This window comes from Cervus canadensis, chromosome 4, assembly GCF_019320065.1.
Source record: "Cervus canadensis isolate Bull #8, Minnesota chromosome 4, ASM1932006v1, whole genome shotgun sequence".
NCBI classification, from domain to species: Eukaryota; Metazoa; Chordata; class Mammalia; order Artiodactyla; family Cervidae; genus Cervus; species Cervus canadensis.
The window spans coordinates 3,847,207-3,874,047 of record NC_057389.1 but is presented as its reverse complement, the minus strand read 5'-3'; the positions used below and the strand labels follow the sequence as shown (position 1 = coordinate 3,874,047).

At 41.0% G+C, this 26,841-nt stretch overlaps 1 protein-coding gene across 1 annotated transcript; it reads left to right on the top strand.

Moving 5' to 3' along the window:
* Positions 1 to 19,196: 19,196 nt before the first annotated feature.
* LOC122441026 (ATP synthase subunit d, mitochondrial-like) lies at positions 19,197 to 19,801 on the top strand. The gene has a single exon (XM_043467653.1). It carries the CDS (start codon positions 19,235 to 19,237, stop codon positions 19,718 to 19,720), a length of 486 nt encoding a protein of 161 aa, XP_043323588.1. The 5' UTR covers positions 19,197 to 19,234; the 3' UTR covers positions 19,721 to 19,801.
* The last annotated feature ends 7,040 nt before the right edge of the window (positions 19,802 to 26,841 follow it).

The following is a 26,841-nucleotide window of genomic DNA, read 5'->3' as shown; positions in this document are numbered from 1 at the left end:
AAGGCTCCACCATATCCTAATTTTTTAAGCTTTGTCCACTTCCTTCATGCACGTGACTTTCTCGGTCCTTGTTAAGCACTTGGGTTTCAGATGCTGATGTAGGGATAGGTCTGTCGAGCAGACGTCTGCCGTTATATGTGGTTTTAAAATTTAAGTATTGTTCTTTCAAATGAGTTTTGAAGAAAATTATGTGCGATGTGTTTTTAAAAAAATGCTTAATCACACGTTTCTCGGGTATGGGGGAAATAAAAACACACCTCACCAGCTAGCTGTGCCCTACAGCAGAGAAAATAACCAAATTTTAAAACAAGCCAATCAATAGTATCTTAATCTGTTTCCATTTTAGTTGTCTTCATTGCCATCATCGAAGGGGAGATTACATTCTATTCGGGCTCAAGGCTCATTCTTTTTTATTTTTAATTTTCTCTTTATTAGGGTATATGAACACTTGCTTTACAGTGCTGCCCTACGTTCTTTTTAAAAATACCTTCTGTAGCTTTTGAATGATTTTATTAGTTTACTTTTGGCTGTGCGGGCTCTTTTCTGGCTCCTGTATGCCGGCTTCCCATCGCGGCGCCTTCTCTGGCTGCAGAGCCCGGGGTCCAGGAGCTGCGGCTCCCAGGCCCGAGGGCACAGGCTCCAGCGTCTTGGCGCACAGGCTTCGTTGCTCCGAGGCATGTGGGCTCTTCCCAGATCAGGGATGGAACCCGGGTCTCCTGCACTGGCCGGCAGATTCTTTGCCGCGGCGCCCCCAGGGAAGCCGCCGTGCTAGTTTCTGCAGGGCCGGAAGTGAATCAGCTCTATGTACACATTCATCCCGCTTCCTCCTGGGTCTCCTTCCACCTCCCAGCCCACCCATCCGGGTCATCACGCAGTATGGAGCTGCTCGCTCCGCCACTTCCTTTCTACGCCCTGCTTCTCTTCAGATAGTGTTGGGGTGACGGAGGACTTTCCTGACTCTGAAAGAGACGGCGGAGAAGTCTCCGAGTCACTGCTGGCCCTCCTGTTAGTGACTGCACGGCTCTCCCTAGTGGCTGGCTGTTCGCGTCCTGGTCAGGCACAGGCACCCCTGGCGAGTCCTCGGTCACAGTCACGCGCTCCTGGCTCCACAGTGTCCGCTCCTGGCGCCTCCCTCAGTGCCCGCTCAGGTACAGCCAGCCCTCTCAGCACTTCTAGGCCACATTAAGGCACCAAAACTTGCAGTTCAGTCGCTCAGTCCTGTCCGACTCTTTGCGACCCCATGGACTGTAGCTCGCCAGGCTTCCCCATCCATCACCAACTCCCGGAGTTTACTCAGACTCATGTCTGTCGAGTCGGTGATGTCGTCCAACCAGCTCATCCTCTGTCGTCCCCTTCTCCTCTCACCCTCAGTCTTTCCCAGCATCAGGGTCTTTTCCAATGAGTCAGTTCTTCTCATCAGTTGGCCAAAGTATTGGAGTTTCAGCTTTAGCATCAGTCCTTCCAATGAATATTCAGGACTGATTTCCTTTAGGATGGACTGGTTGGATCTCTTTGCTGTCCAAGGGACTCTCAGGAGTCTTCTCCAATACCACAGTTCAAAAGCATCAATTCTTTGGCGCTCAGCTTTCTTTATAGTCCAACTCGCATATGCATACATGACTACTTGAAAAACCATAGCCTTGACTAGATGGACCTCTGTTGGCAAAGTAATGTCTTTCCTTTTTAGCATGTTGTCTAGGTTGGTCATAGCTTTACTTGCTTTTCTTTCAAGGAGCAAGCATCTTTTAATTTCATGGCTGCAGTCACCATCTGCAGTGATTTTGGAGCCCCCCCAAAATAAAGTCTGTCACTGTTTCCATTGTTTCTCCATCTATTTGCCATGAAGTGATGGACCAGATGCCATGATCTTAGTTTTCTGAATGTTGAGTTTTAAGCCAACTTTTTCACTCTCCTCTTTCCTTTTTCATCAAAAACTTTAAATTCACCAAAACTCATGAATAGACTGTTGTGTTAATTGCACCGAGATCGAAGAACATAGCTTATGCAACATTAGTTACTTGAAATTTCCTGGAACTTGCCCTAAGACCTTGCTTGTGATCAATTTTTGTAAATATTCAATGTGTGGTTGAGAAGAATATGCTTCTCTAGTGGTTGAGTCTATATTGGTGTTACAATCTATGTAACAGATTAACACACATTTAGAGGTTTAAAGCATCCACTTTTAATATCTCGCAGTTTCTGTAAGTCAGAAATCCAGGCATGAGTTCTCTGTTTAGGGTTTCACAAAATTAAAACTGATGTACACAGCAGCAGTGTTCTCATCAGCAGCTCACAGTCGTCTTCCAGGCTCATTGGGTTGTTGGTAGATGTCAGTTGCTTGCAGTTGTAGAACTGCATTTCTCAGCTCAGACCCTCAGGCCTCATTTTCTTACTGGGTCCTGGCCCAGGTTTGCTCTCAGCTCCTAAAGCCCACTCTGCTTCTAGCCCTGTGGTTTCACACATGGTGTGTGCTAGTCGGTCAGTCTCAGCTAACTCTTTGCTGTCCTATGCACTGTCGTTCAACAGGTTCCTCTGTCCATGGAAATTATCTCAGCCAAAATACTGGAGTGGGTAGCCTTTTCCTTCTCCAGGGGATCGTCCCAACCCAAGGATCAAACCCAGATCATCCACATTGCAGGCGGATTCTTTACTAGCTGAGCCACAAGGGAAGCTCAAGAATACTGGAGTGGGTAGTCTATCCCTTCTCCAGTGGCTCTTCCCAACCGAGGGATAGAACCAGGGTCTCCTGCATTGCAGGCGGATTCTTTACCAACTGAGCTATTTTAATCCTTAATATAGTTGTGCTGATTGTGAATTTGCCTATTTCTTCTTGTAGTTCCATCTTTTTTTTTCTACTTTATTTTCAGAATATTTGATTAGATGTATGCAGCATAGAATTATATTGATCCTTTTAACTCTAATAATAGTTTTTGTCTTAAAATCTATTCTGTTTGGCATTAATATAGAATGCTGAACGTTCATCTTGTTAGTATTTGCCATATGTTATTGCTATATACATATATATATGTATATGTATGTATATATATGTCTCCACTCTGTACATTTTGGGCATGTATCAGTTATCTTTAGAGGAGGGAACAGTTACCTGCTCAAGTATTCTTACCTGGAGAATCCTATGGGATATAGGAGCCTAGTGGGCTACATTCTCTGGGGTCGAAAAGAGTTGGACATGACTGAGCAACTAACACACACACATACACCATTTATCTATTGCTGCCTATTATACTGTTCCAAAATTTAGAAGCTTGTTAGGGCAACCACTTGACTTGCTCATGATTCTGTGGTTCAGCAAAGTGAACTGAACTCAGGCAAGGGGTTCTTCTACAGGTCTTACCTAGGATTATTCATGTGGCTGCAAGTCATCTGGCAATTTGACTGGAGCTTGATGTTTTCAAATGTCCTCACAGATTTGGTAGTTGGTGTCAGCAATTGATTAAGCCACTCTCTTATTTACTAGTCTCTTATTTTTGAGGCAGATGCCTGGGCTTTGTGTGGTATGGGAAGGTGAAGACTGAAAGCAGAAGCTGAAAACGCCTTGAGAACCAGGCTTGGAAATCCACGGGTCCCTTCTCTAGTTCTCCCACTGTGCTCAGTCATCCTGGCTGGGAGCATCCAGAGGGTGTGTTGCCTCAGTGTGAAACTTCTGAAGGTTTAGACACATGTCATGTCAGTCAATAATCCTCCTCACAGTAGGTTCTTAGCAGGGTGAGTGTGAGCAGTGCTCCTTCATGGCCACTACATAGATATGGTTAAATGCAAAAAAAAAAAAACAACAACTTCAGACATCTGCTATCAATGAGAAATCCTGTTGCTGAATTCTATTTTGTGTTTTCAATAGCTGTGTTTTCCTCTCATATGTATCATATGAAGCATTCAAAACATGAAAGAATGAAGATATACCTAATTGATATAGATTCACTATTAAAAACCAATTGTTTTAACCATTGGTCAATTGTCTCACACAAAACAATAAATTTGTTTCCTGATTTTTTGAAAAATTCAACTACTTTTAAACCACTAGTTCTAAATGGCTATCATCAAGACAATGTAATTATGTAGTAAAGATCTTAAAAGACATTAAAACAGCAATTAACGCCTGCTTATTAACTCTATTTCTCAGCTTCAGGGTGCAGTCTGCAGAGTCACATTCATTCGTATTCTCTCCTTTCTGCAGCAGAGTTCACTGTCTCTCCATGTTTGTCTTTACTTTTTCTTCAGCTGCATGGTATGTGGAATCTTAGCTCCCCAACTAAGGATGGAACCCATGCCCCTGCATTGGAAAGCTGGAGTCTTAACCACGGGACCTCCAGGGAAGTCTTTCTTTCTTCAGTTTTTCTCTGGGCATATGACTACCACTAATGGGCTTCCAAGGTGGCTCAGACAGTAAAGAATGTGGGAAGACCCCGGTTTGATCCCTGGGTCGGGATGATCCCCTGGAGTAGGGAATGGCAACCCACTCCAGTATTCTCGGACGGAGAATCCCACGGACAGAGGAGCCTGGCGGACTACCGTCCACGGGGTCGCAAAGAGTTGAACACGACTGAGCGACCATTACTTTCAATGAAGCTAGTTGTGTAAGTTAGTTCTGGAAAATGGGGTATTTATGAAAAGTGGGGTCCGTGCCTTCCAGAAGCGTCTGTGAAGAGAAGATGAACAGCCGTCTCCTCCTCCTTTCCTCTTTCCCATTGGCCTAACGGAGACAAGAGGGTGGGGCCAGAGCCGCCATTTTTAACCGTCAGGGCTGACAGGGCTGCGAGGCTGAAGAAACCTTAGGCTAGCATTCCAACTCTAGGCCATAGGTCCGGGCATTTAGAGGAGAGGAAAATAAAATTCTCTTCTGCTCAAGCCATTGCTATTTCGGGGTTTCCATTACCAGATGCTAAAGTTAATCCTAAACATCTTTCACGTATTTGTTTGCTTTTGCTCCCAATTTTATCTCAGCAATTGTTATTGTACCTGACAGTAACACAACTCAAAGAGGCAGCCGCCCAGCAGGAGAAATATGACGGACCTTCCATAGCTGAAAAGATGTGAATGAAGTTAAGGACAAGACTCACGTCTGTCATACAACAGGCAGTCTATAAATATGAATATTTGCTGAAGTTAATTCATTCATTAATTAATGAGTTAAGTAATGGCAGGGGGCTTCCATGGTTTTGAACCCAATGTCATAACTCTTTAGAAGATCCCCTCCTTCTTACACTAGTTAGCTAACTCCTACTGATCTCCCAATATCCGGCTTAAATGTGACTTTCCTGTCGTGCTCACTCAGGTTTTCCTGGTATTGGGTAATTCCTACCTTCCTGTCTGTATATATCTCTGCCTTCCTCTCACCTCTCTCTCTTACTAGCTCATCATATTGAGACTGCAGACTACCTCATTCATGTTCTTAACACCCAACATGATGTCTGGAAGGATGGAGGAGAAGCAAAGAAAGAATATTTCTATACATGGAAAAAGTCATATAGGACTTTTCTCTGAAGATTTAGGAACTGGATTAGTCAGTGTTCTGCAGAGAAGCAGAACGGATAGGTTGTGTGTGTGTGTGTGCGCGCGCGCGCGCGTGTGCATACATACATATAAAGGGAGAGATTTATTTTAAGGAATTGGCTTATGCCATTGTGAGAGCTGGCAAGTCTGAAATCTGCAAGACAGGCTGGCAGGCTGGAAACTCAAGGGAGAGTGGATGTTGCAGTCTCAAGTCTCAGGGTGATCTACTAGCAGAATTCCTTCTTCCTTAGGGAGATCTCAGTCTTTTCCTTTAATGCCTTCACCTCATTGGAGAGGCCCACCCACATTATGGAAGATAATCTGCTTTACTCATAGTCTATTGGTTTAACTGTTAGTTCTACCTAAAAAATATCTTCACTGCAACATCTACATTGGTGTTTGGCCAACAACTGGGGTACCAGGGCCTAGCCAACTTGACACCAAAAAATTAACCATCACAGGAACCATAAAGATAAGTGAGTTTATTTAATAATTTTATGTTCAAATATTACTATTTATATGACCTCTGCCAGGAAAGCTACGTTAAGTATTGAGCATTGTAGCAGGTCATTAGGAAGCCAGGAAAAAAACCCCAACAATTGATTATGATAAATGAGAGAGAAGATTCTGTAGAAAACAATTTGAAATATAATCAGGTCTATTTAGCAATTTCAAATTCAGTATTACTGTGTGCATGGTTAAAGAAAGTTCACTCCCACAGAGGATTTGCTATGTAAGAAAATTAAGCTGAGCTTATGTGAACCAAGATCTCTGGGAGGAAAACAAGAATGCACACATCAGCAATATTCACTTAAGGTTAAAAGATTTTTGACTATTATTAATCAAGAATTTAAATATCCCAAAGATACAATATTTCTTTCTTCAGGACAGGATGTCCAATTCATAGCCCAGATGAAGACTATATAAAAAGGAGGAATGGAGGATGTGGTCCCTAGTATGCATTGATGTAAATTAATGGTTGCAGTGTGCAACACTGTAAATTCAACTTCTCTTGCTGTTTGTGCACTAAAGGGTACTCAGTTGGCCCAAAAGAATTAATGCAACTTCTAAAAGTAGGCCAACTAATTTATAGGCAATAGCTTTCATACCAGGAAAAGTGGATCAATAAGTAATGTGTATTTATTTCCAAGAAACCTAGCAGTGCTTTTCTCACTGAAAAGTGAGCAGGAATGGAGTCAATCAGAAAGGTCTTTTTTCTGAGAGTGGAACGAGCCCAGGAAACACCTCTTTCTGAGTAAGGAGGTGTATGACACGGCATCCAAGGAGGCAAACAGGAGAGAAGAACATGTGGCAGGAGAAGTCTGACGGGCCTTTCTTAGCCCGGCAGACGGAGGCTAAGCTCTTGGGTCAAAAGCAAGGCCAACACCAAAAAAGAGAAACCAATCTTCTCTGGCATATCAGTTACTTCATCCCCTCTTTGATTCATTCATCCCTAGTCCTCCATTTGTGCAGCTGTATGATGCTGGGAAAGACTGAAGGCGGGAGGAGAAGGGGCTGACAGAGGATGAGATGGTTGGATGGCATCACCAACTTGATGGACATGGGTTTGGGTGGACTCCAGGGGTTGGTGATGGACAGGGAGGCCTGGCGTGCTGCGGTTCATGGGGTCGCAAAGAGTCGGACATGACTGACTGAACTGAACTGAACTGAGTGTGGTTTATGAAGAACTGCATAAATTACATGCAGTTTAGAACTACATTAGAGATGGAAAGCAGGTCCGTGGTTGGTAGGGGGCAGGAATGAGGCTGGGTCCCCCTCTAGATGAGTCATATGATGGGGATCTCTGTGGAGCTAGGAGAGCTCTGCATCTCCATTGTGGTGTTGGTTACACAAATCTATGCATGGGATAGAACTGCATAGGAGTTTCTACACACAGACATGTGGTAAGCTGTGAGAACAGGACCTTGTCTGCCCTGTTCATAGTAACCTTGCATAGTTCTTCATGAAGAACTACATAAACTATGTGTAGTATATGAAGAACTACATAACTACTACCCGAGGCCCCCACTGACAGAGCCTTTGCCCCTGCCCAGCCTGTCTGAGGCTGCCTGCTCACAGTTCCCACTCGAGGTGCCCATGGCCTCTCAGCTGTCTCTCCTAAGGCCTGGGCGTGTGCTCACAGATGCATGAATGCCTCTGAAGGGCTTTCTAACCAAGGAGCCCAGGAGGTGTCTAATGAATGCCCCAGCCTCCCCACCCTTCCAGAGGACTGAGACCCAGTGTGGTCCCAGTGCTGACCTGCTCATTGCTGGTCATTGCTTCTATTGACTTTTCTTCCTCCTATGTCTCTCTTCTCTGCCCGCTCCTTCCCAGGATTGCCTAGGCCTGTGATTACTTCCCTAGTAACCAAATATTCTCCCATTTAGAGAGTAAACCAAGCTAAGACGGCAGGAACAAGGCAGACAAGGTCCTGTTCTCATAGCTTACTGCGTGTCTGTGTGTAGAAACTTCTATGCAATTTTATCCCATGCATAGTTTGTGTAACCAACACCACAATGGAGATGCAGAGCTTTTTTTAGCTCCACAAAGATCCCTGTCATATGACTCATCTAAGGTGGACCCACCCTTCTTCCTGCCCACTATCAACCACTGATCTGCTTTCTGTCTCTAGAGTTTAGTCATTTTAAGAATGGTACAAAGGATGTCCCTCATGTTCCGGTGGTTAAGAACCCACCTTGCAATGCAGGGGACTCAGGTTCGATCCCTGGTCAGGGGACTAAGATCCCACATGCCGTGGGGCAACTAAGCCCGTGGGCTGAAACTACTGAGCCCACACCCCACAACCCGAGAGTCTGTGTGCCGTGAGATCCCACACAGCCAAGACCTGATGCAGCCAAGTAAATTAACTAATAAGAAAGAAAAGAATGGTATACAAGTACAACCATCTAGCATGCAACCATTCGAGGCTGGCATCATTCACTAAGCATAATGACCTTTTCATTCATTCAAGTTGTTTGCAAATCAATAATTTTTTCCTTTTTACTGCTGAGTAGTATTCCATTGTATCTGGAGAAAGAAATGGCAACCCACTCCAATATTTTTGCCCGGGAAACCCAATGGACAGAGGAGCCTGGCAGGCGATACAGTCCATGGGGTCACAAAGAGTCAGACACGACTGAGCACACATTACAGTACATTCCATTATATGAATAAACCAGAGTTTGTTAACCATTTGTTTATTCATTTGGATTGTTTACAATTTTAACATTAGAAATAAAGGTGTTTTGAGCATACATATACATAAATTTGTGTGAAAGTTAAGCTTTCATTTCTTGGGATAAGGGCCCAGGGATGTGACTACTGGGTTGTGCATGCTTAATTTATAATAAACTGCAAAATTATTTTCCAGAGTGGCTGTACCATTTTACATTCTCACCAGTAATTTATGAATAATGCAGTTTCTCTGCATACTTTCCAGTATTTGGTATTATCACCATTTAAAAAATTTCACACATTCTGATAAGTGATAGGTGTGTAATATCTCATTGTGACTTTAATTTGCATTTCCTTCACAGTTAATGATGCTGAACAGCTTTTCATGTGTTTATCAACCATTCATATTTCATCTTTGATAAAAAGTCTCTTTGTGACTTTTACCTATTTTCTAATTGGCTCTCTTTTTTTGCAGTTAAGATATGAGAATTCTTTATATAGTCTAGATAAAATTCCTTCAGATATGTGGTTTGCAACTATTTTTCTCTGATCTGAAGATTGTCTTTTCATCTTCTTAAGAGAGACTTTCACAGAGCAAATGTTTTAATTTTTGATAAATTCCAGTTTATTGTTTTTCCTTTTATGCTCTTCTTATTGATTTTTAAGTGCTCATATATTAGAGAATGGAGTAGGCAATGGCAACCCACTCCAGTACTCTTGCCTGGAGAATCCCATGGGCAGAGGAGCCTGGTATGCTACAGTCCATGGGGTCACTAAGAGTCAGACATGACTGAACGACTTCACTTTCACTTTTAACTTGCGCGCACTGGAGATGGAAATGGCAACCCACTCCAGTATTCTTGCCTGGAGAATCCCAGGGAGAGAGGAGCCTGTTGGGCTGCTGTCTGTGGGGTCACATAGAGTCGGACATGACTGACGTGACTTAGCAGCAGCAGCAGCATATTAGAGAAATTCATCTTATGAGTGTCAGGTACATTGGAAGTACTTTTTAAATTTTTATGTTAGTTTATCATGGTAACTTGTTCCATGTCCAAGTTTCTATTTGTGTAGTCTAATTCTCCATCACTTTAATTAGTATTTTGTCCTACGGTTTTCCTAAACTCTCTGCTTCTTTTTAAATTTGTTATTCTTTTGGCTTCTCTCATATACTCTCTGATTTTGTTCAGCTGCCTGAAAATGTAAGTGTCTACAAAAAATTCTGAATTATTCACATTTTAATACACTATTTTTTATCCCTCTGTAGATTTTTTTCAACTGATCTCATGTTTTCTTACATCTTCAGTGATCATCTCCAGCTTTGACTTATATTTCTGAATCCAGACTACCCTTCCACCATCTCAAACTCAAGTGTCCCCAGAGGAAATCATTATTTTCCCCACTTTGGTTAAGGACACTTCCATCATTCTAGGCTAGAAACTGCAGCATTACATTAACCTTTTTCCTTTCTCTTATAACACAGGTCAGTAGTCACCAATTCCTGCTGATTTCATTTTGTAGGATCCTTTAGATCTTCTTTTCCCTCTTTCAGACTGTTGTGTGCATGCGTGCTCAGCTGCTCAGTCGTGTCCAACCCACCAGGCTCCTCTGTTCATGGGATTATCCCACTAAGAATACTGAATCGGTTTTCCATTTCCTCCTCTAGGGGATCTTCCCGATCCAGGGATTGAACCTGTGTCTCTTACATCTCTTGCCTTGGCAGGTGGATTCTTTACCACTGCATCTACAGTTACCACAAATTCAAGATGGAATACTTGCCTCCTAGATGGCATTCTCCATATCTTCTTTCAGTCCATTCTGTACATTATCATCAGTGCTGTCTTCCTGTTACAGAGTCCGAATATATCATTCTCCTGCTCAAAATTCTGCAATAAAAGGGAGAGATAAAAAGATATAATATTAAGGATGAAAAATTATATATAATTACAGGTGAGAGTCTAAAACTTTTATAGAAGAATATTATATGTAATTCTACGACAATGAATTTGAAAATCTAGGAGTAATAGTTTTCCTAGAAGAATATAAATTAGCAAAATTTAATATAAAACTTGAATAGGCCAATAATCATGAAAGGGAAGCCAAAGATTTACCACTTGAAAAGGTAACAGACCCAGCGTTATTATAGAGAGAGGTGGGAAAAAGCCCTAAGGAACACATACGCTAATGAATTTGTCGCCCACTATAAAAGAAAGTTTGCAAAATCAGCTGTAAACAGGTCGATTTAATGGAGCAGAGTGGGCCAAGCAAAGCACGGGAGTGAAATTGGTCAGGTTACTCTGTTTCTTTCAAATTATTTACATATATATATAATTATTTATATTCTCCCCCACAAATTGAAATAGATTTTTTGTGTTTTGTATTATTTTTGTGCTCTGGAAACCTCAAGATGGCAGCGTTTTACTTTGAAAGAAGGTGTTCAGTGCTTTTCTATTCATAACAGCACCCAGGAGTCACGCTGTCGCTAGCAGGAGGAGAAGGAGACAAAGTGGTAGATGTATTTCAAAATATTCTGACCTCTTACACTCTTCCCTAATCTACTATCCACAAAAAACTCCTGTAAACTGACAGTTCAGGTAAGTAGTTTCTCTACAGTCATTATAGAAACAGGTATTTTATTCTAGCTCCATTTGTTATATTCTAGCTAAATGGCTGACTTCTCTGTTCCCAACACACCACTTGTGCAGAAACGATTTTTATTTTTCATCTTGGAATCAGGCAGCAGAGAGGAATATTATAATAGCTCGAGCTGCTGAAATGCCCTTCCTCTCGTCTCTCTGAGTCTCTTTTCCAAACTTCACATCTTGTCTCTCTCCTGTTCCCTACTACCCGACGGCTTCCCATTGCAACAAAGGAAACTCAGTCTCCTTACCGTGACCCGCGTGCTCTACAGGGTCTGGCCCCTCCCGGTTCTCGGTCCGTGTCATATTTTAGATTCCACATAAAAGTGATCTCACATGGTGTTTGTCTTTCTGGCTTACTTCAGGTAGTATGAGAATCTCCAGCTGTATTCATGTTGTTGCAAGTGTTATTATTTCATTCTTTTTTATGCCATTGTGTATGCATCTTCTTTATCCATTCCTCCGTCAATGTTTCATGCCTTGGATATTGTGAATAGTGTTGCTATGAACATAGGGAGGCAGGTATCTTTTTGAATTATAGTTTTGTCCAGATATGTGACTAGGAGTGGGGTTACTGGACCATGTGCTAGTTGTATTTTTAGTTTTCTGAGGAACCGCCATACTGTGTTCCACTGTGGCTGCATCAGCTCACATTCCCAACAGTGCAGGAGTGTTCCCTTTCCTGTGGAGTTAATTCTTAAATGAAGTTAATTTTTATGAGAAATTATGCAAGATACCAAAGAGAACTTTTAACCTATGTCAAAAGAGTATCTGCATGACTAATTGTGGGTGATATTTTGTCTGCACCACAGTTCTAAGGCATACAGTATTTAGGCTGTTAAAAAAAAGAGTAAATAATTAAGAGGTAAATTCAATTATGGCCATCCCCATTACAGTTCTTTTTTAGGGAACAGAAATATCCTGTGTCCTTGGTTTATAAATGAAATTATATCTAGAAGCAAGCAGGTGGAAGAAGTTGTGGAAAGTTCTTAGTAGATAGAAAGCAATTCATTAAGCAATATTCCTAAATATTCTCATAATATTTGATTCAGTTTGCAACTACATAGAATACCAAAATTAAAAATATATAATGTTTAAAAATTTTTGTATATTGAAAAATAGTAATATAACTTCCTAACTACCTTTTTTAGTAACAAAAATTTTTAAGCTAAAATATATTATTAAATATCTTCTTCTTCAAAGTAGAATTAGGAATTAAAAGAAGTAGGGCTTGATTTTTCATAGGACCTGAGTGTCCCCCCTATCATTTTTCTAAATGTTCATTAGCTTAATTCTTATTATTTTAAATAATTTTAATTTGATCATTTTGTTCATGTTACTATAATTAATGATGATACCTATACCTATTAAGTGTTTTACAATGTGATAGGCAGTATACCTGGACTTCCCACGTGGTACTAGTGGTGAAGAACCTGCCTGCCAATGCAAGACATGTTAGAGACATGGGTTTGATCCCTGGGTTGGGAAGATCCCTGGAAAGAGGAATGCCTGCCCACTCCATTATTCTTGCCTGGAGAATCCCATGGACAGAGGAGACTGACAGGCTGCAGTGTACTGGGTGGCAAAGAGTCAGACATGACTGAAGTGACTTGGCATGCATGCAAGCAAGCCGTTATACCTAGCATATTCAGACTACTTAATTAATACTCATGGGTTAGCCTTGGAACCCAGTCACCATTTATAATACATCTTCAATGGAAAAATAGATTCCAACTTTAAAGGCATTGACTTACAAATGAAATTTTTAAATACAATGTATTTATAAGAAGAGAACTCTCTGAATTGGGTGACTGCAACTTCTAATGAATGGAAATCTATGCAGCATGACAAACCGAGTTAAATCAGAATAACCTTTGTGTACGGGAAAATGTAGAAACTCTTTCATATTTTATTCCCAAATAGAATTCTTGGCATTCGAAGGTATTCCTGCTGACAACATTGCTTTCTGCATATTTTCAAAGCCACAAAGGCTGACGAACGCACGACTTGCAGTTACTTTCACAATAAGAATCACCCATGTGAATTCAGTCTGTTGACTGTGGTGTGGCAAAGTACTTCAGTAGCAATGCCTCTCCACCCTCTGTGCTAAAGGCTGCCTTTGCCCAAACAGCCACCCATCTCAGGTCGCCACAGCTGGCTGGCTGAAATTCTGCTGCTGCCCTGTGTACACATCCGCACAGATTTGATTCAGGGAAACCTTGCTGACGTTCTTTGGCTCACCCTTGCCTTAACTCACCAGAGGATAGTTCAGTGTAGGAAAGACATTCTGATGGAGACTCCCACATCTCCTCAAAATGTTATGGTAGGATGGCAACTTATTCTTCTGGCATGCCAGGCTGAGTATAATGGACATCTGTGGTTTATTCTGTTCAGCGTGTTTCCCTATACTGAGGTAAAACCATTCTCTTTGGGGGGAAGCACACTCTTCCACTGATGCGGCCTGTGAGTCAGCGGGGCTGAACCTTCTTTTGAAGCCAGTGGTTGGTACGTGACAGATGACAGCAGTATATGCCCTGGCCAGAGAGACTAGTTCAGAGAGACATGTGACCCAAGCATGCCGGTCGGAGTCACAGCTTCAGTTTAGAACTTTCTGTTAGAGTCACTGGGAAAGAGAAACTCGCGTTGTTTTCTGGGAATGCTAAACCTAGACCTTCTAATACTCCTTTTGCTACCCCTTGAAGTCAGCCTGAGGATGAAAGCAGCATGGGGTGCTGGGAGGTAGAGAACATACAAACTACATTGTTTGGGCACCTAGATCAAGCTTCAGCTGAAGCCAGTGGTGAACCCTTAAAACTACATTAAGTTAGTTGAGTTGGTTTCTGCCCTTTGCAAGGAAAAGAATCCTGAATAACACAGTGGAAGTGACCACAAACTGAATCTCATGAGCAGTTGTATGGCTGTATTTGCCTTTGTAAGGAAGTACTGTTACACTGAGGACCTCAGCTAATAAGGAGGAGCCCACAAAATTAGGGCTTCCCTGGTGGCTCAGCTGGTGAAGAATCCACCTGCAACGCGGGAGACCTGGGTTTGATCTCTGGGTTGGGAAGGTCCCCTGGAGAAGGGAACGGCTACCCACTCCAGTATTCTGGCCTGGAGAATTCCATGGACTGTACAGTCCATGCGGTCGCAAAGAGTCAGACACAACTGAGCGACTTTCACTTTCTTTCCACAAAATCAGCTGTTGCCATGTTCCTGAAGATCAGCAACTGTGTTGCAGGTCCCTGGTGCTGTGTTTTGGAATTCTGCTTTACTGTCCTTTATTCTTTTTGTAAAACTGGCATGGCAGAGAGCTATAACCAGCTGGCGCTGATAATCACTGCAGGTGCTATATCATCTTGTCAACTCCATAATTTTTAAACAAATCTTAGTATTTGGTTGAAAAGTACAGTAATTAATAAACAGAAGAGTTCCGATGTGATGAATAGTTTTTTGAATTTAGGTTTTGCTCCCCAGATCATGGTCAATTTACTAACTTCCCACCCACAGTTACTTCATATTTAAAATAGAAATAATATTAACCTTGCCTGAATGTGCAGGCCACTCAGTCATGTCCGACTCTTTGTGACCCCATGGACTGTCCATGGAATTCTCCAGGCCAGAATACTGGAGTGGGTGGCCTTTCCCTTCACCTTGGGAACTTCCCAGTCCAGGGATCGCATCCGGGTCTCCTGCATTGCAGGCAGATTCTTTACCAGCTGAGCCACCAGGGAAGCCCCAAAATACTGGAGCGGATAGCCCATCCCTTCTACAGTGGATCTTCCCGACCCAGGAATAGAACTGGGGTCTCTTGCATTGCAGGAGGATTCTTTACCAGCTGAGCTACCAGGGAAACCCTAATCTTGCCTAATAGGACTTAAAAAAAATTAAATGGGTTAATGTAGGTCATAAGCTTGTAACAGTGCTTAGGTATAAGTACTCAAAATGCTTTAATACTAGGCATCACAACCTACGGCCCAAGAATAGGTCCTTGGATTCTCACTTCATGATACCATCCTCATTGTTTTCTTTCTTTTTTTTTTTATTATTATTTATTTATTTGGCTATACCATGTATTAGCTGAAGGACATGGGATCTTGGATCTTCCTTGCAGCATGTAGAATCTTTCTAGTTGTGACTTGGGAACTCTTAGTCGCTGCATGTATGAGCTAATTCCCTGACCAGGGATTGAACCCACCACCACCCCCCACACACACACCTCCCCACACACACAGTGGAAGCAAGGAGTCTTAGCCACTGGACCACCAGGAAAGCCCCTCCTTATTTTTTTCTTCAGCCCCATTTGGACACAGTCTGACAGCCCAAGGTACAAACACAAGACTCTAGGCTAGACCTTAGCGTTTTCAGTTTCTTGTAGGTTAATGGTTAATACAGAAAAGCAACAAAGTATGACGGCTGCATCAGGATTTTATTCAGCCTGGAAGAAATTTCCATTTTTATGTGTTCACTTAGAACACTTTGTATGATATGAAATCAATGAGAAGAGAACTCTGTTGGCAAGAACTCTCCCTAGTAAAAAAAAAAAAAAGACATTTTCCTAGACCACATATGCCTTTAAACATTGTTACTTAAAATTTTTTTATTTCCTGGCAAAGATAGGATTACAGCATTACATGGGAAGACACTGTAGTTTAATAGGTACAATAGCCTTCGTTTAACTCCCTTGAAGCAAATATTATAGATGTCTAGTGTAAGTATAACCACATGTTGTAATGGGAAATTAAGTAAAGGATGTAACATCTGAAATTGGTCAGAAAATCACAGAAAGTTAGGCTTTTTTGGCACATTTTTAAACCATTCCCTTTTGGCTTCTATTGTACAGTATGAGCTTCTATTACAGAAACAAAATTATTAGAAAGTGAAAATACAGCAGTAAGATGATTTAGTGAGGACTTTTTTTTAACTGAGGTAATTGATCTCAGTTTCAAGTAAACAATTACCACATCTCTCAATTTCTGGCTGTTTTTTAATAATTTTTCTGCCTCCTTCTTGATTGTCAGACTGTCAGCTCTCAAATATTACAGCGGTCAGAATGCCTGAGTCTAGAAGCTACCCCTTTTAATTCCTTGCTTCTAATCTGCAATGAAGAGAGGAGTTAGATTTTCTCTAAAGTAAGAGTGAACAACCTCTAAGTGAGAGTCAATTTTCTCATGGAGAATTGAATAATCTTAGCGTACGGGTTTGTGTTTTTCTTCCCCTCTGGATTTTCAAAGGTTCCTTGTTGCTTACTTTCATGTTTCCTCAACTACGTCCAGATGAGGACATGACCTTTGGTTAAGTGCTTTTATAACTGATTTAAAATTTCAGGGACTTTTAATATAGCTAAGCTCTGCACTTATGCATAATTTATTTTCCCTTGCTTACTACCTTGTTCATGACTTTTCAGTGAGGGTGTTCGATGTCAAGAGGAACAAATCCATATTCTATATTTGGTAGTAGTTGTTCTTCTAAATTGACCCCCTCTTCTTTCTGTAGCCAGCCCAAGACAATCACTGGCCTTAGCATTGTTTCCTGAATGTGCCTTGCTTGTTCTTGCACTTATGCAATATTTAAATAGTTGCTTCGAGTTAAGGCACGTTTTCCTACCTGTCTCAACCCTCTCATGTTTCCAAAGGCATCTCACAGTCTAATGTTTCCACGACTCTAACTCTGGCCCACCTGAATCACTCCCCATTCAAACTGTCTATAACTGTACGGTGGTTGTTCCCGTGCGCTGGAGAGCTGATCAAATACTGGCACTTATTGTTCTGTGTTTGGGAGAATGCAAGCTTATTATCACTATGTTATTATCTGCTCTGAGCAATTGCATGCTCCTTATTCAGTATAGAGAAGAAAAGAATATTATTAATGTTCCTTTTTATATTCTTCCCATCATCTTGTCTTGTGTCTGGTAGAAAAGAAATGACATTATTCAGTCAGGGATGATGGAGTAACACAAGAAGGCTAGAGATCTGAGCAAAACTGTTGGCCTTTCTTTGTACATATCGTTGCTTCTGGCACAAGCCTTCTTTGTTTAAAGAGGTTGATATTGTCATGCTATGTCGCAGTGGGTGGGAAAAGTATTCCTCTGTTTTTCACATACACCTGTGCAGGGATTTAAAGGAAACTTGGCCTCAGAGATCTAGTTGCTTACACAAAAGCTGAGCCATAAAGGCCATCTGTAGCAGAAGGTGATTTCAGAGCATTTTTTTCAGATAGAAGGTTTCTTGTTTCAAGCATACGGTCCAGATATATGACTAATAGAGCTCTCTAATCATGAACATCTCATTTTTCCAACTATTAAAAAAACATTTTTTTTAATAATCCTCTCTATGTTTTATCAAAGGAAATATTTTCCAATATGTTTTTCTCTGTTATAAAACCACTTTAATGGAAAATCTGCTCTGTTTATTTTTGTACATTCCAGGTTATTTTACTCTTGTTCTGATCACTTGTCAATGAGTCACAGAAATCCCTTGGGTTTTCCTGACCCAAATTCCAAATGTTCTTTTAAAAAAAAAAGTCTCATAAAATGGTAAACACTTATTAGAGATGAATAAAACCTTTCTTGGAAATAAAATTTATATCATTAATCGGGTAAGCCATCCGAGTCCTTGCTTAATTATTTATGGAACCCAGTGAAAGACTCAAAGTTATCCGGAGTGTTTGGTTACAACACGATGCTAATTACATAAGGTCAAAAGAACCTCATTTCAGCCCAAGTGGTTTTATGCTGATGAAATTTCTGTTCTAAGTATGTACACTATTTTTTTGTGTGTGTGTAGACAGTGATCTCAATGTGTCACCTGCTCTGTAAGGAAGAAAACTGAGTGGCAACCTCACCATTGTGAGTGAAGTTTCAAAGTGAGGAGCTCACATTTCTGTGGATGCAGGGTCAATGTCAAACCAGAGGCACTTATTTCTAAACAATGTCAGAAATTAAATATCCGTATAATGTTGTGTTCCAGCCTGTGTTGACCCACCCCTTTCTCTTCCTGATGCTACAGCTAGTTTACAAAAATGACACAAAGCAGCAACCGGCCATATTTCTTTACCTGTATGCCCACACCCTTGTCCAAAGCTTTTTATAAGGGAGAGTTAATTACAGAGCTAACTCACTACACAAAGCTGACACATATAACATATAAAAAGCTTTTGATTGCCAGATAAATGGCTTCTCAGTTGCACTCACATTGAATGGCAAGTAGTGAGTCCCAAGAGTGACTAATTCCAGATCTGAATTCCCAGTGGTGAGGCTGTACCCTGGACTCCACCTGTTTTAATAGAGGCATGCATTTGAATTAGGTAGAATTTCTTACGTGCTCATTACCTACAAACTTACATTTCATGACTCAAAAGGGCAAATGATCAGTATAAACTACACTTTATATTTTAAATACATTAATAACAGTAGAACACTGGAGCTTGACATTCTTGAAATTTTATGCAGTTTTCTGGTATTTTCTCTCTTGTTCCCCACCACTTTCTTGTGTATAACATGTCCTTTCTAAGTTTTCAGTGGAGACGTGAAACTCTGAAGGAAAACTGTTACAAGAGGAGAGGATTAAAAAATAATCCACATCTTTATTCTGTCTTACTTACGAGCAACTTTTAGGGCCCTATTATGACTGGGATGCCTGGTGGAGAATTACTGTTTCTAACTGTGGTGTTTAGATCATTTATGTTATAACTTCCTACTCTCCAGTGTCATCGCTTCCTATTCTACTTGTCCAAGTGTCCATTTATTCTTTGGCTATTGAGGATCATGGTTCAACGATCATAAAGTAGGCCAAGCTTCTCATAATATTAACTTTCACTGTGGTTACACATTAGTGAAAGCTCTCTCATGGAAAATTTATGTGTCTTATTAAGAAAAGGATCTGGTGGGCCGCCTGGGGTCGGTGAAGGATCTCAAGATGGCTGGACAGAAACTTGCTCTAAAAACCATTGACTGGGTAGCTTTTGGGGAGATCATCCCTCGAAACCAGAAGGCCGTGGCTAACTCCTTGAAGTCCTGGAATGAGACCCTAACCTCCAGGTTGGCTACTCTGCCTGAGAAGCCACCTGCCATCGACTGGGCTTACTACAAGGCTAACGTGGCAAAGGCTGGCTTGGTGGATGACTTTGAGAAGAAGTTTAATGCCCTGAAGGTTCCTATACCGGAGGATAAATATACTGCCCAGGTGGATGCTGAAGAAAAAGAAGATGTGAAAAGTTGTGCCGAGTTTTTGGCTCAGTCAAAGACCAGGATTCAGGAATATGAGAAAGAGCTGGAGAAGATGAGGAACATAATTCCATTTGATCAGATGACCATTGAGGACTTGAATGAAGTCTTCCCAGAAACCAAATTAGACAAGAAGAAGTATCCCTACTGGCCTCACAGGCCAATTGAGAGCTTATAAGCTCGGGTCCAGGAGAAAGCTCTGGCCCTCGAATTACAAACTCTGGACATTAAAAAGAATTACATGGTAAAAAAAAAAAAAGAAAAGGATCTAATTACAAAAGCTTATTCTTTCAATAATTTCGGGTGTCTTTTTTTTTTTCTGTCTGCACCACACAGCATGTGGAATTCCCCTGACCAGGGACTCAATCTGTGTCCCCCCCTGCAGTGGAAATGTGGAATCTTAACTACTGGACCACCAGTGAAGTCCTCAGGTGTCTTTTTGATGTTAATTATTGCATTAAAATTTTCAGACCAATTTTTCAACAAGTAATACATGCACATAGAGTTTTAAAAATTACATACAGTAAAAAATAAGCCTCCTTCTTACTCATCTTTAGGGCAACCACTGATAGGAATATTTTTTTTGTATCCTGCTAGAGATATCCTATGCATATACACACACATGAAAAAATCCATCCACTTTTATATAGAAATGGCTGCATAATATATTACAATTTGCCTTTTCTTATACCAATATATCTTGGAGATCTCTACATTCAGCTATTTTATTGGCCTTTATGGTGGATGGCCCTCCATCACAATTCCTGAATATGCAAAGGACTGACCTTTTAAGATATATTTAAAATAAAAAGATGGCAATCAGCATACATGATGGCTTATTTTCCTATTTCAGTTTAGAATATTTTTGTACAAGAAACTCAATGCAACATGTTTGCTTGTGCAAATGACGTGCAAATAGAATGTTGTTCCCAGTACTGGCATTTTTAGTGAAGTGACTTCGGATTTGTTATTTAAAATCTGAGTGTGAGTCTTTTCATTTATAAAATGAGGTAGCACATCTCAAAGGACTGTTGGGAAGATTAAATAAACTAGTGAGTATGACACACTTTAGCTCATTACGTGGCACACGGCACTGTACACAGAACGTTAGCATCTGTATTTATCTGTACATCTATACCCGTATCTGTTTACGTCTATACGTGTCTACATCATGTCTGCAAGACGGCCCATATCTTTACTGTATGGAATTGAAATTAAGATGACTACCACATAAATCACCCATGACTCTATCCTTTTTCTGTTTTCTATTTTTCTTCATAGCAGTTATTGACGTGAATGACATAGCATGTGACATTATATGTGTGTGTGCATGCTCACTCAGTCATGTCCAACTCTTCATGACCCCATGGACTGTAGCCTGCCAGGTTCCTTTGTCTATGCAATTTCCCAGGCAAGAATACTGGAGTGGGTAACCATTTCCTCCTCCACAGGATCTTCCTGACCCAGGGATCATACACCTGTCTCTTGCGTCTATGGGGATTCTTTACCTCTGTGCTATTGGGAAGCACTTTTGTTAATCTATTTACCTACCTATCTGTTTGTGTCCACTAGAATATAAGGTCCAAGAGAAAAAAATCCTTCTTGTCTAATTTGCCACTTCATCCTACAGTGTCTAGAATTGTGCTTAAAATGTTGAATGAATGCTTTTTATAAATATTTGTTGAATATTTACATTTTCATACATTGAACTTAATTCTTACAATTAAAGTGTACTTTGAATATTTAGTATGAATCTTATTAAATATGGTACATGCTATGTGATAGTATCTTAGAAAAAGAGCAATATGATATGATGTGCATGATATGCATTATCAGACCTTTTGGTCAAATAAAATAATTAGTATTGCTAGAATCAGACTGTAGCAGGTGAAGAGGATCTGAGTGATCATGGGTCAGATTCCTCAATTCACGAGTAAAGAGAATTTAGCCTGACTGGTAAAGCTTGAATTTAAAAATGGGATCTCCTGACTCGGGTACTTTCTACCAGATTAATTTGCCTCTCAAACACCTATTCTGTGTTCAACTCTCTACAAATCAGTGTGGGAATCTAGAGGTACACATCAAGGCTTCAGGGATCTTATTTGAAAAGATGCTGAACTACTGGAGAATACCAGGAGATAACACAGTTCTAAAGACCACAATATGCAGTAAAATAACTCAGAAATAGTCAAGGAAAGGAATCATGGGAGCCACAGATCTTCAGTCAGGCTGTGAAAAGTGACTTAACCTGGAAGGGAAGCTTGGGAGAAATATCACAGATGAGCAAAACATGTGGAAATGAGCACGAGTGTCTATGAATCAGAGAAGGGAAGCAGATGACACACTGCAGAAGCACATGGTGGGCAGGCGGTGAGAAATACTGCTGGACAGGGAGTGTGGGGAAAGGGGAGCCAAAGGCCCTCGTGACATTCATTTCTCTGTGATGTGAGAGCTGAGGCTTTTTATTTTAATGGTGAAGGAGCTGGAAAGAAATGGAAGGATTTAAAGAGGAAACTGAAGTGTCGAAAGTGGTACTTCAGGCCAGCAGTGGAGGTGATGATGTGCTGAAATGTTTAGGTGGGACTTAGGGCAGCCAGAGCTGTTGGAAGGGAGATATCATTTTCCTCTTGAACACTTTTGGGGCTTGCAGCCCTCACTTGCCAATCACGAGACTCATGCTGTTAGCTTCTCTTCATCACTGTCATGCGTCTGCTTCCTAATACTGCACTCCCTCGAATAACTCTGGCAAAGTCTTCTCTGAACTTACCAAGCTGTGGACTATACTTTCTCCTTCGTATAGTTGGGCATTTCATCTCAGTTACTATTTGTTGTAGTTATTCAGTAGCTAAGTTGTGTCCAACCCTTTTGAGACCCCATGGACTGTAGTCTGCCAGGCTCCTCTGTCCGTGGGATTCTCCAGGCAAGAATACTGGAATGGGTTGCCATTTCCTTTCCAAGGGATCTTCCCAACCCAGGAATTGAACCTGTGTCTCCCGCATTGGCAGGCGGATTCTTTACCACGGATCCACCTGGGAAGCCCCAGTTACTATTTATCACATGCTAAATGGGATATTTACCAGTTTTACTCTGAACTTTTTTAGTTTGTATAGTGTCCGATTTATGACTTAATACAGTACCTGACACCAGGCTGGGCTTTGTAACACTTCCCTGAATTGTTGCATACTTCCCCACCCAAATTCCTTCCATCTAGTCACCTGCTCCACGGCTTATCCTTGGACCACACTGGAGCCCACTGAAATATTAAACCCCTGCACATCCGATCATTGTGTTCTCATAGTGCCTTACTCCGTAGTATTCTGCCCCTTAATCCATCCACTGTTTCTCAGGTTATCAGCCTTGTCCTGGCTTCACCTCCTTCCTTCTGGCAAAGATCTGTGACACACAAGCACCGTTTGCTCTGGTCCCTTCTTTTCACTGTAGCCTCCATGGAGAAGAACCACTCAGTCAGGCTGCTATGGGACTTTCACAGATTTGTGACCTCCAGATGTATGCCAGTCTTTCATGTTACCTGGAATTGGTCCTCATTCTCCTAAGTAGCTGTCTGTCTCTATCACTTTGGCAACCATTTCAAGCCTTTATTACTCTCCTCTTATCTTTCAACTTACCGTGACTCTCAAGAAATGATCTCATCTTCTGCTTCATGGAGAAAATAGAATCAGTCAGGCAGAAACCTCTTCAATTTTCCCCAAGACACCGAGTGATTCAGTCGTGTCTGTGTGCAGACACACTCGCTCCACCCCTGCCTGTCATTTTCACGTTTCTGCTCTCTGTGAAACAGCACCTCTTACCGCTGGTGTTTCAGTACCCAGCCTGCTCCATCTGTCACCTCCTTGGAGGCAAAGTTTGAGTTTTTTCTGTCTTTAGTGCATCACCCACAGTAGAAACTTGATAAATGTTTAACATTAAAAAATGTATATATGTGATGGATCAAACTAGGGACAGTATTGATGGGGGCATTTATTGAGAAGTAAAACATACTATTAGAAGAGGTGTTTTCAGTTATAAAAGAGGATAATTTTAATTTTCCACTATTGGCAGCTTTCTGGGAAGGATAGATGGGACCAGATATTTCTGAATAAGAAAAGATTTGAATTCAAAGAGAACACTGGAAAATATGGAGAGGAAGCAGGTCAGATTCAGGGAGAATGAGAAGCCTTGAAGCAAGGCCAGGCCTTCAAATTTTGTTTTGTTACATGAGACCTGGTCATAGTCTGCTTTGCATGAGGGCTTAAGGACAGAACTACAAACAGTAATATCAGAAGGTACAACACATATTATCAGTTCAATTCTAGTGAAGCTGAAATGCTGTAGAGACACAGTTTTAATAATAAAATTGGTAAAATCTTATGGAAGACTCAGGGGAGAAGGAAAGCTTACCTGAATCATGAATTATTCACACTTCAGTGGAGAACAATGAGGCAGAACCTTGGCTTTTATTACTGCTTCTGATATGAAGTGATTAGTTTTAATTTTAGATGATTGCACATGCTTATGTAACACACCAAATTCTATTTGGATATTAACTTTCTTGTTTTGACCATTCCAATTTGAAATGATTTACTTGAGGTTATGGAATTGTTTCTTCCTAATGAATGCATTAGAATTGAATATTAAGATATATAGAAGACTTCTCCCCAGTCCTCAGAGTTAATCAAATAAAGTAATTTTTGCCTCTGATGCAGAACGAGAGACAAATGGATCTTTGAACTGAAATTAGATTAAACTGACACAGTCATCTGAAGAACAGAAATACATATACCTTTTGCTAATATTTATTACAAGAAAACATTCTTATTTTCTGCTGTTGATTGTAGAAGCGCTGGCTGTGGTGTGTGCTAAGTCACTTCAGTTATGTCCGACTCTTTGTGACCCTATGGACTGCAGACCACCAGGCTCCTCTGTCGACGGGGTTCTCCAAGGCAAGAATACTGGAGTGGGGTGCCATTCCCTTCTCCAGGAGGTCTTCCCAACCCAGGGATTGAACCCGAGTCTCTTACGTCTCCTGCACTAGCAGGTGAGTTCTTTACCACTAGCGCCACACGGGAAGCCCTGTACCATGACTGCAGTCACAAGTTGAGTTTCTAAGTTAGCAAGGTCGTTCAGCTCTTTGCCCACTGCCAAGAGTATAGGTTATGTAGTGCTAAACAGAAACAATTTAATATTAGAGTTGTGCACCATAGTAATCACATGAATTCAGCCAGAGATTTCCTGTTTGATTTTTGTGGATCAGTAGTTACCCCATGGGTTTTTTAATCCTGAATTTGTTTGGTTATCTTGCATAATCTGCATCTCTTCAGGTTAGAGGGAGGAATAGTTGTGGATCCCTTCCAAAGCTTGTTTTAAATCTCTTGACACTTTTATGTATTAATATTTTAAAGTAGATTTGTTTATATTTTTGTTAACCAGTCCTAAAAGATAGTAACTGAATCAAAGAAAATGGCCGTTCTTTCTGTGATATCATAAATTCTACCGCTGTAGGGAAAGCCAAGAGAATGGCTGCAAGAGTTTAAAAGACAACTGGGTAGGAACTTCCCAAGTGGTCTAATGGTTAAGATTCCAAGCTCCAATGCAGGCAGGTTTAATCCCTGGGTTTAATCCCTGGTCAGGGAACTGGACCCCATATGCCACAACTAAAAGATCTCACATAACACAACTAAGACCCTGCACAGCTAAATAAATACATACATTTTTTTTTTTTTTAAGAGACAATGGGGTGAATTACTTTTTCTTCAGTTAGCCAAAAGTTATCAGTGGAACTTTAACATTAAAAATGTTGGTTTTAGTGTTAAGGAGATGATAACTTAATCATATGATCAACACAATTTAGATTATCAGACAGTTAGAAAACAACAACCCCAAATGCCTTTAAACCTCTAGTCATCACAGACTGTGCAAACAGCCCTCAAAAAGAAATGAGTCTCCTGAAGTGTGTTTTTTTAAGAATTCTTGTGATGGTCTGAATTTGAAGAAAAGTTTTAGCTTCTCATTTTGAAATGTGGAAGGATTTAAAATATCTTAGATTTCAGAAAATTATCTTTTTTCGCCTTGACATTACACACTTTGAACTAAAAATGTAAATTTTGTTCAAACAGTAGTTGTAGAAATTATTATATCCCCAAACATATGTTGTCCATGCTGGGATCATTTGTTGTTTACCATTTCCCCCCCTAAAATAGCAGGAAACCCAGACCTTAATATTTGGAGAGAATTGTCATAACCTAATTGTATTTTTACTCTGAATAGAGATAAGATTGATTTAGGAAGTCACAGATGTAATACTTCCCCCAGATTATAAGGGTGAAGGTGCAGCCTCAAAGACTCTGCCAAGCGATATTTCTCGGTCCTTTCTGACAGAGGACCAGAGCAGCCGTCATGTTTTCAGAGACACGAGTGCCACAAAGGCTGCTTTCCGTCGCCTGCCGCCTTGTTCCAGTCGCCAGCGGCAGGTCCTACTGCTCTCCGTAGGCGTTTCCTCTTTGGCCTTTCTGAGCCTTTTCTCACAGCACAAAGCGGAATGGTGTCCCCTCCTTCCTGTCTCAAGAGTTCCTGCGGTAACATCCCTTCCTCAGGCTGCGTGAAAAGCAAAGGCTTTCCCCAGTCAACCAGAAGACCCGGAGGTCTCCCACATGCTTAGCCCACCCAAGCGAGCTGGCCCTTGTCACCACACAGTCCCCCACCCCCAACATTCTGAAAATTAAGCCCATCAGAAGATGATACCACTAGAATACTGATTCTGAAAGGCGGTGGCCCTCTAAAGACTCAGATTGGATCAAAGGGGAGGGGATATTTATATGTTTGGCTGATTCATTTTGCTGTACAGTAGAAACTGACACAATATTGTAAAGTAACTATACCCCAATAAAACTTAATTTAAAAAGAAAAAAAAGAAGTTAATTTTAAAAATAAAACTATTTTTTGTGAACATGAGGGAAAAAAGACATATTGGGTCAGATCATTCTGTGGCTCTTCTCTTTATCTTTAGCATTTTCCTCCTTCACCTTCCCACATCTCACTGAAACTGAGCAACTCTTCTCCTGGAAAAGCAAACCAGGAAAATGTCAGAAAGCATTGTATTCTTCTGAAGCTTTAAGAACTCACTGTGAGTTCAAGTTGAGGTTTTAGAGGGAAGACGTAAAAACTAGAGTGGAGGAATGTGATTGTGATAAACACACAGTGTTCAGTGGGTTTCGGCTAAAAGTTACTTTTTTGAAAAATACCCTTGGTTTTTATACCCGGAGAGAAATCCTTCTTGCCTAGCTAGAAGAGTTTGATACCGAC

Excerpts from the sequence above, each read along its gene's own strand:
- LOC122441026 (XM_043467653.1), top strand. The coding sequence starts at position 19,235 with ATGGCTGGACAGAAACTTGCTCTAAAAACCATTGACTGGGTAGCTTTT.